This window comes from Portunus trituberculatus, chromosome 4 (genome assembly GCF_017591435.1).
Source record: "Portunus trituberculatus isolate SZX2019 chromosome 4, ASM1759143v1, whole genome shotgun sequence".
Taxonomy (NCBI): domain Eukaryota; kingdom Metazoa; phylum Arthropoda; class Malacostraca; order Decapoda; family Portunidae; genus Portunus; species Portunus trituberculatus.
Genome location: NC_059258.1, coordinates 7726205 through 7738523, shown reverse-complemented (window position 1 = coordinate 7738523; position 12319 = coordinate 7726205). Strand labels below are relative to the sequence as shown.

At 39.7% G+C, this 12319-nt stretch overlaps 1 protein-coding gene across 1 annotated transcript; it reads left to right on the top strand.

Moving 5' to 3' along the window:
* Nucleotides 1-11130: 11130 nt before the first annotated feature.
* Nucleotides 11131-11785, top strand: LOC123511246. The gene is made up of 2 exons (XM_045266961.1): nt 11131-11135; nt 11218-11785. The coding sequence occupies exons 1-2, from the start codon at nt 11131-11133 to the stop codon at nt 11783-11785; spliced, it is 573 nt and encodes a 190-aa protein (XP_045122896.1).
* The last annotated feature ends 534 nt before the right edge of the window (nt 11786-12319 follow it).

The window sequence follows — 12319 nt, the reverse complement described above, 5'->3', positions numbered from 1 at the left end:
CTGCCTACTACTCAGTCGATGCAAGTGTTAAAAAATTGATTGAGCAAGCACGCATCCCTGCCTCACTCCCATATTCACAGGAAAGAAACTGGACGCGCCCCCTCCTCACTTCAGAAAACTCAGTCCCGGAGTAGAGGCCATTTAATAGACCAATAATCCTTGCAGGAATCCCACGAACATGCAGAAGATCCCAGAGTGTCTCTTGATGCACTGAATCAAACAAGAAAAAAGAGAAAGATCCAGGATAAAGCTTATGGATTCATTGAAAGGAGACACAATAATAATAGATGTGAGAGATAGAAGAATAGGAGGAAAGGGAAATGAAAATATGATAATGAATAAGAAAATAGAAGGAATTGATAACAAGACCGAATAGAAAAAAAAAACCAATGGATGAGGATTCCCTATTCCTTATTCGTTATCATCCTCATTATCATTTTATTTTCCCTCATTCGTCGTTTCTTTCTATATCCGTTATCATTTTTTTTTTCTTTCTATTATATGTTTTATCATAATTTCCTCCTATGTCCTTATTCATTATTATATTTTCATTCCTATTTCCTCTTATTCCTCTATTCGTTATCAATACTAATATTCTCATTTGTAAAAAAGATTCCTGGCGAACTCTGAAAGTGTTAATCTCTTCTCATCCCCAAACTCTCTCTCTCTCTCTCTCTCTCTCTCTCTCTCTCTCTCTCTCTCTCTCTCTCTCTCTCTCTCTCTCTCTCTGTGTGTGTGTGTGTGTGTGTGTGTGTGTGTGTCTGATCTCTTTCATTTTATGCACGAGGGGAAACTAGCCAAAGGCTACAAACAATATAAAAAAAAAAGCCCACTGGATTGTCAGATCCCTTAAAGAGAATAAAAGTTATCTAAGAGACAGGAACAAATGTCTTCAAACCTCCCTCTTAAAAAGAGTTAAGATGTAGGAAGATGGATATACGGATGCAGCCATGGAGATCCAGAGTTTACTAGCGAGACGGATGAATGATTTTGTTTACTGGTTAATTCTTGTAATACAGACCCGGGCAGAATAGGTGTGAAAAGAGGAAAGCGTTGTGTAGCGAGACCGCAGGAGGAGGGGAGGCATGCAGTTAGCAAGATGAGTAGAGCAGTTAGCATGAAAATAGTGATAAAAGATAGCAAGAGATGCAACATTCCGGCGGTGAGAAAGAGGCTGAAGACAGTCAGTCAGATTCCACATTATCTAATAAAACTGTGTGGATGGAAATCCCCCCACTCCGAAACATGCAAAAAGTACTCCATACAAAGGACAGATAAGGCCCTTGCATAGAGTTAGTAGTTGGAGGGACGAGAAAAACTGAAGGAGATGCCTCAGAACGCCAAACTTTATAGAAACTCTTTTATCAAAAAATTGAGATGTGAAGTTTCCAATTAAGATTATGAGTAAAGGACAGGCAGAGCATATTCAGTGTGGAATATGGAGACAGCTAAGTGTCATTAAAGAAGAGGGGCTAGTTGTCTCTAAGGTTGTGTCGAGTTGATATATAGAAGAATTTAGATTTTGAATCATTGAAAACTACTACGTTTTCTCTGTCCCAATCAGAAATCTTAAAAAGATCAGAAATCAGGCGTTCTGTGGATTCTCTGCGTAATTTCTTGACTTTCTGAAGAGTTGATCGTCTCTTAAAAGACATGAAAAAGTGAAGTGTGGTATCATCAGCGCAGGAGTGGATAGGGCCAGAGGTTTTGATGAGGCCATTAATAAAGGATAGGAAAAGTGTGGGTGGTAGGACACCATCTTAATAGATTTAGGAGAAGAGTGATCGTCTACCACGGCTGCAATAGAATGGTCGGAAAGGAAACTTGAGATAAAGTTGCAGAGAGAAGGATAGAAACGGTAGGAGGGCGCTATCAAAAGCTTTTCATAAGTCTAACGCGATAGCAAAAGTTTCACAGAAATCTCTAAAAGAAGATGAAAAGACTCAGTAAGAAAAAGCCAGATCACCTGTAGTGCGGCCTTGACGGAAGCCATACTGCCGAGCAAAGAAAAGATTGTGAAGTGAAACATGTTTTAGAATCTTTGTATTGAGGATTCAAAAACTTTAAACAAGGAAGAAATTAAAGCTATAGGGCGGAGGTTTGAGGGATTAGAACGGTAATTTTTTTTTAGGATCAGGCTGAATGTAGGCAAACTTCCAGTATAAAAGGAAGGTATAAGTCGATAAACAAAGTTAAAAGTGTTCAGCAGACAAGGTGCATGCACGGAGGCACAGTTTTTTTGAGAACAATAGGAAGAATCCCATCAGATCCATAAGCCTTCCGAGGGTTTAGGCCAGCGAGGGAATGAAAGACACCATTTCAAAGAACTTTAATTGAAGACATGAAATAGTCAGAGGGATGAGGAGAGAGAGAGACAAGCCCCGAATCATCAAAGGTGGAGCTGTTACCAAAGCTTTGAGAAAAGAATTTAGCTTTAGACACAGATGAGATGGCAGTTGTGCCATCATGATCAAATATAGGAGAAAAAAATGATGTAAAGTTACTGGAGTTTTTTTTTTTTTTTTTTTTTTTTTTGGCGGGGGGCAAATGCCAAAAGTCTCAAGAGGAGTTAGAGGTTGTAAGATTTTGACATTTTCTATTTATGAAGGAGTGTTTGGCAAGTCAATGAACAGACTTTGCATGATATATAAAGTGCATCAGATTCAGGTGATGGAAGGCTCAAGTAGCTTTTGTGGGCAACCTCTCTATCATATATGGCACGAAAACATGCTGTGATAAACCAAAGATTTGATGGTTTAGGTTGTGTTCAGCACACAGAGATGGGTCTTTGACACGGAAACAGTAATCATTCCAGAGAAAATCAACATAATATCTTTTCAGGTTCTCTAAAGTGGCGGAGGCAAAACACCAGAGGCACCTCCACTTTGAGGGATCTTGAGGAGGGAGCCCAACGGAGAAGATAGGATAACAACATAAGAAGAAGGAAAGGTAAGGAAAAGTTCAAGAATGTTGGGCGCATCTCCAAAATAGTCAGAAATACGAGTAGGGTGCTGCACCAATTGCTCATCGTTATAGAGGAGAGCAAAATTGAAGGCTACTTTACAAGTATGGTCAGTGAAGTGAGAAGAAATCCAAAGCTGATGGTGAACATTGAAATCTCCAAGGATGGAGATCTTTGCGAAAGGACTGAGGGTTTGAATGTGTTTCACTTTGGAAATTAAATAGTTAAAGAATCTACTATAATCTACTATAAACAACACAGATAGATTTAGTTCGAGATTGAATATTGAGCCGAAGCCAGATGGTTGAAAACTTGGAAGATTCAAGAGCGTGGGCAATTCATTCAATCGTTGCGTACAGAGACATTATATCCAGCTTTGGAGCATAAATGGAAATAATGAAAATAGAAGGGAACAGAAAAGGGGGTATTGTTAGTTGTCTTAGAGAACTGTGTTTCGGTTAAGAAAAGAATATGAGGTTTAGTAAAGGAGAGGTGGTGTTCTACAGATTGGGAATTAGCTCTAAGACCGCGAACGTTGCAGAAGTTAATGAAGAAAAACTTGAGGGAGTTGTAAAGAGAGCGGTCTGACCTGGGGACATTTATATTCCCCTCCTCATAAGGGGAGTTCGAGATTGGGTCGCCATTTTTAACTTCAAGTGAAGGGATATGTGTGTAATAAGTGCTTGTAGTATTGTGTTAGAAGGAGAGTCGTCTTTAGAGGCAGTCTGTGACTGCCCTCTTGAGTTAGTATATATATATATATATATATATATATATATATATATATATATATATATATATATATATATATATATATATATATATATGCAAGAGGAAAGCTTGCCAGGACAACAAAATATGAAAATAAAGGCCCACTTAAACTGCAAGTTCCTTCAAAGATGAAAAGGGAAATAGCCAAAAAACAGGAAGAAATGACTTGAAACCTTCTTACAAAAAAGTCGAGTTGTAGGAAGATTGAAATACAGAAGTAGGCAGGGAGTACCAGGTATTAAAAGAGAAAGGTATGAATGATTGAGATTACTGATTAACTCTTGCATTAGGGAGTTGGACATAATATGGGTGAGAGGAAGAAGGAAGAACAGATTTGGTATGATTCGGGGCAGAAATATGTAGTGCATGAGATTCAGGAGATGGATGGCTTAAGTACCTTTAATGGGCAACCTCTATCATGTATAGCACGAAAACTTGCTGTGTTAAACCAAGGTTTAGAAGGTTTAGGTTAAGAAAAAGAGTGAGGAATGTACGCCTCCATGCCAGACACTATCACATCTGCTATGCGTTCAGCACACAGAGATGGGTCTCTTACACAGAAACAGTAATCATTCCAGGGAAAATCAGCATAATGCCTTATCAGGTCCCACGAGGGGTAAAACGCCAGAGGCACCTCCGCTTTTGGAGGATTCTGAGTAGGGATTAGAAAAAATAGGACAAGATACAGAAATGAGATTGTGATCTGAGGGGCCCAATGGAGGAGATAGGGTAACAGCATAAAAGATGAATTAAAAGTAAGGCGAGATTAAGAATGCTGCCCGTATCTCCAAGACGGTCAAGAATACGTGTTGCACCAGTTGCTATAGGTTTTGGAGGATAGCAAAGTTGAAGGCTAGTTCACCAAGATGGTAAGTGAAGGAAGAGTATATATATATATATATATATATATATATATATATATATATATATATATATATATATATATATATATATATAGTGTTATTTGTTAAACAAACTGCCACTATACAATTTTGTATTGTTGAAAAAAAAATGTTAGGTTGTCAGGTTAACTTGGATAGGTTAGGTTGATTGTTCAAAAAGGGTTAAATTAATTTTGGTTTATCTAGTTAGGTCAGCTAGGACAGGTGAGATTAGATTAGTGTTATTAGTTTTAAAAACCTATTCAGTTACAAAACAAGATTTTGCTCTTGCGTACTGTTACGACCGTCAGATATTAATATATTGTAATATATTTTAGGTTAAGGTGTGATGGCGTACTGGCAGTATTGTTTTCGTTGCTTATTATTGTAATGCTTTCAGGACATCCTTTCTTATATATATATATATATATATATATATATATATATATATATATATATATATATATATATATATATATATATATATATACATATATATTATTTACCCATTTAATATTTCATTGTATATTATGTTCGTATTTCGTGATTCGTATGTATATATTGTATCACTGTACTTATATGTTGTCACTTTGTTTGAGAGCAAGCCCATCGTACCAGGCCCAATCAAATTGCTTGAGGATCACGCCCTCTGGCAGGTTTAGAGTGTTTAGCCAATGGGTGCTCAGATTACATCATGTGACGTAACATTTTTCCCCTCGACAAAAGCTTGAGAACCAATGTGCATGAGACTACAGTGGCGTGCCCTCTGAGGAACATCTGAGCCCCTCGCCGTTCCGTCCCCTCTCTGTTTGGCTGAGTATAAATTCTTATCTATGATTAGCTCAGGGTAGCCAGACACTACACATGAAATAAGGACAGACCTGCTATAAAAGAAGGACATTTGCCTCCAAAAAAGGACAGCACAACAAAAAGTGAGTGTATTATATATATATATATATATATATATATATATATATATATATATATATATATATATATATATATATATATATATATATATGTGTGTGTGTGTGTGTGTGTGTGTGTGTGTGTGTGTGTGTGTGTGTGTGTGTGTGTGTGTGTGTGTGTGTGTGTGTGTGTGTGTGTGTGTGTGTGTGTGTGAGAGAACCTGTAGGGTTATATGAAGTTTAGCAACATTTAGGCCTAAGTAGCTTGTACACCTATAAATTTCTACATACCTGTAATTTTAATATTCAATCGTGAGAATTTCTTCGAAGGAATCTCCTTCATCTGAAGCTACTGAGGTACTTCCAGCCTGTTCGTCTACCTCTACTATTCCACTAGCTACCTTCTTTGTGCTGCGGTACATCTGGTTTGTGAATAGTGCTTGCATTTTCTCTGTGATTTGAAGTTACGACAGCTGATTTTCTTTGCTGTGTAAGTGCGTCCGAACTCTTAAAATAGATTCGAGAGAACTAATGCTTAATCTGTTTCTGGCCTTAGTTTTTACATTAGTGACGTGTGAGAATACCCTCTCAACAACGGCTGTACTTAAAGGAATGCAGTATGAGTTCAGTGCAATAATCGCAAATTCTTGGTAACACTTCTCTCCAACTGCAGTCTCATAATTTAGAACATGTGTCCAAAACCTAACTGGATCTGTTGGTATTTCTGAACTAGGAAACTCTGGTATCCAATCTGTTTTCACAGCTATACGTTCATATTGGTTTGCAACTTTTTGAACATCAAATTTCTCTGCTCTTGCCAGTTTTTCTAAAGAGAGATCAGTAAATTTTGGCCTAACCTGGCTGAGACACTTCTTTGGACTAAGATATTTTATGTAGTTCATCTTCTTGGTTGTATTGTCAATTCTTTTGTCAATTTGCTTTACTGCCTCTTAAATGATGTCACGGCAGCGTTGCTGGATTGCTCGTTTCCTCTCTGCACTGAGGCTGCAGATCTTCAAGTCAAGTTCAAATTTGTTTCCAAGTTTATAGTCACTCAGTAACCATGGCAGTTGTCGCTGCCGTAAGTCTCTGTAAAGTTTTTGCAGCAAAAAAATTCCAACTCTTTCAAGTTCTTGAAACAGTTTAGTGGGATCAGGATTTGTGGTTTGGAATTCTGGATGATGGTGCAAGCAAATGTGAGGTAAGCTTATTCGTTTCATCAAGAAGCATGTCTCTGACATCATAGGTTTTATCAACTATGGAGTTGAAATATGCTTTTAGCTCTTCCCATTGAATTAATATTGGAAAAAAAAGACACACTTTCCTCGCACAAGCCATCGCGTGGCACTTGGAGAGACAATTTTCTCGTGATTTTAATTTCCATTATTCATTGTGGTGTATATTAGTTTGTAATCTTCACGCCGAAGAGAACTAACACTGAACCAGCAGGAATAGCAGAAATTAGGTATTCCAAACAAGGAGGCAAAGAGTTGAAGGCCTTTTCGGCACATAAGGCCAAACTGTGGCAGGTGCACTTAATGAAATGTATATCTGGGTTCACATCTCGAAACCTTGAAAACACTGAAAAAATGACAGAAAAGGACAGATTTTGACTGTCCTTTTTTCAAGAAAACTTAAGGGCAAACAGGCTCAAAAAAGGACAGACTGCCCTTAAAAGGACAAACATGGCAATCCTGGATTAGCTAGGGTTATGTTTCTCTTTGGCACTTATATAGTCACTGTGAGTGGTGAAGTGAGAATATTTTGGTGTTTTGGGTGCTTACCCGGTATTATTTGGTGAATTTATCTTTGTCTAGAGCAGAGACGCTACGGCCATTTTGTGTGTATCCTCAAGAGTAATTTTGGGTGCTATTTTTGTTATATTAACTAGCAATCATAATATTTATGGTGATTTACCTAATATTTTGTGTACCAGCCAGAGGGGAGGGCAAGTGTGTGGTGTAATTATTTATTTATTACCTCTAATCAGGGTGTTGTCTTTGTTTAGTTATTTTTGTGGTCTCATTTAATACTTTTTCACCCCTGAGCAGCTTCATTATCATATTTATTGGTGTTGATGAGATATTTCTTTTGTGAATGTGGTTGTGAGTTGCAGGTGTGTTGACGCCCCGTGGGTGACATATAATTTCGGTATCAAGCAGTTGGCTTTATACTTACTATTTCCTGATTTATTATATTTTGGTGGTATATTTTTGTGATTGCCATTATATTATTTATTTGGATGTGATTAACTCTTTAACTATCTCCGGGCCTTAATCTTTATTTTGATTGTTGTTAAATTAATTTTGCTATTTTTTTGTGTAATAAATTATGTTAAGGATTTAAATTCCTTTTCTTAATCTTTCCTTATTATTATTTTTTAGTTATCTTATACTCTTGAGTGGCCCTTGCGTTAAGAACAGTTGCAGCGAAGCCTGATCACTCTTCACTTCTTTATCTTAATTTTTTTTTTCTTTATTAAGAGTGATTTAACCTAATCAATGACAGGTGCCCACAGTCCTTGTGGGTACCCAGTCAGGCCACCAGGATCGTAACAGTACACATGGAAGTTTGATAGTGCTGTTGTAAACTTATACCAATATATAAGGAAAGCGTAGGCGTAGTGGATAAGGTTGAGCGTGGTATCGGGCAGACGACCACGCGTGAGTTCATATTCCACCACGTACCGCCTGTTTTAAAGTTACCTACATGTCACCATGATACCCAGATTGAAGGTGGTTACACAAAATATGTGCTTGGGTGATGATATGAGTCTTATTATGGGTACCACTATAAATATAATTGCTTATACATACTCCTCAAGTATGCCTACATGCGCTAAAGGCCATACCGTAAAAAGAAATAATAGTAATAATGATAATAAAGTAAAATAACTCTGCCAGACCTTATAAAATTATGACTGTTAAGCACTGGATTGCAAACAGAAGTTTGGTGAGTATCTTTGGCAGTTAGGTCTGAAGCAGTGATCACAACTGTTATAATAACGTCAAGATAACGCCAGATACATTCAAGTATTGCAGCATATGAATTTAGGTTAACACAGGAACTTCTAACTTGCTGGTGATATATTAAACATGTTTGTCATGCTTTTCATCTATATCACTCTTAATTAATAGGCTAATTAGATGCCTTGGATTTGTGTGGTAGCTATATTGCTAGACAATGTATTAACCTTCATTTCTATGTTGTCTTTCCAGTTAACAGGGTCCACAAGACAAGCAACCATATACAGTTCCATAGACATCACCATCACCTGCTACCCACCATAGACACGGCACAACTCTTGCATGTAAATCTGTTCTTGCTAGTTTGACCTATTTCTTGAAGAATACATCTCTCAGTCATTTGAAAAACTGATTCCAAAAGTGTCTCACCACCACTCTAGGTATATAGAGTACTGTAGAAAGGTCCAAGGAACAAATGAAAAAAAAAGGACACAACAGGATAAGATGACATGTACGTATATATATATATATATATATATATATATATATATATATATATATATATATATATATATATATATATATATATATATATATATAAGAGGGGAAGATGGCAAAGGACAACAAAAAATAAAAAAAATATGGTCCACTTAATTGCCTGTTCCTTTAATAGATAATAGGAGCTAGCCAAAATTCTGGGACAAATATCTTGAGACCTACCTCTTAAAAGACGTAAAGTCGTAGGAAGATGGAAATGAAGAAGCAGACAGAGTTATTTATAAGTTGTGCTAATGTCCTTCAGAAATATTTTAGTATACTGAGTCCAGAATGGAATTGCATCGCTTCCAGATCTCTATAGTCGGAAGGCTTGTGGGAACAGCTTGTCAGATATGTGAAATCTGCCCTTAAGAAATATATTGGCACTACATGTGAAGTTGAAACAACATTCAGTAAAGTAGAGGTTTGTATAAATTCAAAACCTCTTACTTATGTAAATGAAAATCTTAATAAAAGTAACCTCATTTTCTGATTGGTCAAGTTGCAGGATTTTAGCCTTATGTTTCTGATAAGCATGTAAAAGTAGTAAAGATTTAAATGAAAGAGAATTTGTTCGGAAAAGGCAACTCAACAAATTCTGGAAAAGGTGGAGTGTTGATTATTTGATAAATTTGCCCTCTACAGTGAAGGGATTAAAACCTATTTGCAAGCTGAAGCAAGGTTATCTTGTACTTTTGAGAGAAGACAATGTGCCTTGAATGAATTGACCTTTAGGTATTATTACTAATCTACTACCTGATAGTAATGGTATAGTAAAATTAAAAATGTAAGAACTGCCAAGGGAGTGTTGTGTTGTAGCGGCCGTTTACTTAAGTCTGCCCTACAATCATTGCATTTTCTGTTATCACCATACATTTCCTGTCTCACATTTCATGGCATACTAATTTATTATTTACTTTTTTTTTATAATATATTTGTCTTACTCTCTTATTATTGTATTATTCATTTTATTTATATTTGTATAATATACAACACAAAACACTATACATTCACACACATTCACTCATTCATACATACATTCATACATACACAATCGCATACAAACTTATTAAAATTATTATTGTAAATATTATTTATATGTGTACCCAAATATTTTTGTAATAAAAGTAACCCTCCACTGAATGCTTTTAATTCAGTTTCCTCAATTAGCCTTAGCTCCAATAGTTGGTACTCTTTCCATACCAACAAATGGTGACCCCATGAGCTAGCTAAGAGGAAGGAACCGTGGCTGTATAAGAGCCACTGTCTCCTAGCCCAAAGACCTGCGCCAGCTCCGCCTGGGGTATCCGTTGGAGGGCTCCTACCCGAAAAAGCTCCACCTCCATATGTGGTGTTCGTGGAGTTGACGGTTAGGCCGGGAGAAATATTATGCCTTAGGCATAGTAAGGGTTAACTATACCCCCCCTCCTAGCACCTTTGTGCTCCTTCCCCCTTCCCTGCTGCGCCTTCTGCGCCCACCCTTCAGCGCCTTCTGCGCCTCCTACAGCACCTTCTGTGCCTCCTACAGCACCTTCTGTGCCACAGCGACACCTTCTGCGTCCCTCTGTCCCACCTTCCAATTTTCACCTTTGCACCCGCCACCTGGATTACGGCGTGACCTTTGCACCCGCCACCTGGATTACGGCGTGATATTGTGCTTACCCGCCACCTGGATTACGGCGTGATATTGTGCTTACCCGCCACCTGGATTACGGCGTGTTACTGTGCTTACCCGCCACCTGGATTACGGCTTGAGTGTTACCCTTTTCTCGACCCGCCACGTGGATACGGCGTGAATCCCCATCCCCCTGTGCAGACACACGCCAGTGACACACACTAGTGACACACTCCAGTGACACACGCCAGTGACAGTGACACTATTGTGTACAACAGCAGCTCCCTAAGACCTGCTGTGACCCATAGGATCTTCACGCCAGAGCCTAGTGCCCATCACCACCACCAGCCATGTCTCAGGAAGACCTTGCTGCGACGGCGGTGTCTTTAAGGCACCTCCTTCTACTCGCAGGACCCATCCTTGTGGTTCTGTCTCTTGGAGTGCAGCTTCAAGGCATCCAAGATCACTAACAGCCTCACCAAATTCAACCATGCTGTTAGCTTCTTGCCATCCGACGTGCTTACACTTATCTCTGTCGTCATCTCCACTGCTGCCTCCTCTGACACTCCCTATGAAGATTTGAAGACTGCCCTACTAACGAGTCTACAATCTTCCGTCGCCACCGTCTCCGTGAGCTCCTCTCTAGTGAGGAATTAGGTGATGAGAAGCCGTCACAGTTGCTGAGTCGCATGAAGCAACTGCTTGGTGACAAGTACCAAGCCTTCGACGCTGATCTCTTCAAGCAACTGTTCTACCAGCGCCTTCCTCCTGCCATCCAGCGTAGCCTCTTCAGCGTCAAGGACACTTTGAAACCTGACGCCATCGCTAAGTTGGCAGACGACTTCCTGGCGATTCTTCCTGCAACACCTGCTTCTCCTGTGTCTTCTGTCACTACCACACAGAATGACACCCAGTTGTCTCACCTTACCAAGCTCATCTCTCAGCTTACCACCGAGGTTAACTACTTGAAGAAGCAACTGCATGATGGCCGTCGCTCACGTTCCTCCACTCCTCGCCGCCTCCAGCGCCGCTACCGTTCTAGGAGCCCAGGTCTGTGTTGGTACCACAACAAGTTTGGTGCCAAGGCCAACAAGTGCGTTTCCCCATGCACCTACAACACGTCAAACACCAACGGCGAGCAGTGATGCAGCCAATTGCCCGCCAGTGTTTCTCAGCGCTGCTCCACCTACGAGACTGCCGCTCCAACACAAGGTTTCTCATAGACACCGGCGCCGATGTCAGTATTATCCCCGCGCCCGCCAGTCTACGCACCTTGCCGCCTCTCTTGCATCTCTACGCCGCCAATGGGACCAAGATTCCCGTCTACTCACGGCGCACCATGCAAGTGAATCTCTACCTCCGACGTCGCTTCGAATGGACCTTCTACGTCGGGGATGTCAGCCAGGCAATTCTCGGAGCAGACTTCCTCAAGCACTTCAACCTGCTGGTCGACGTTAAAGGCCGCAGGTTAGTCGACCCTCTGACCTCTGTCTCCTCCTTTGCTCGACCAGCACCAGGAGACAGCACTCTCCTCTCTGTCATCAAAGGGGACCACCAGTTCGCTGTTTTACTCAAGTCCTTCCCCACGCTGACTCAACCCTACTCAGCCAGCGTGCCCGCTAAACACCATGTGCAGCATCACATAGAGACTTCAGGACCGCCTGTACACGCCAAGGCCC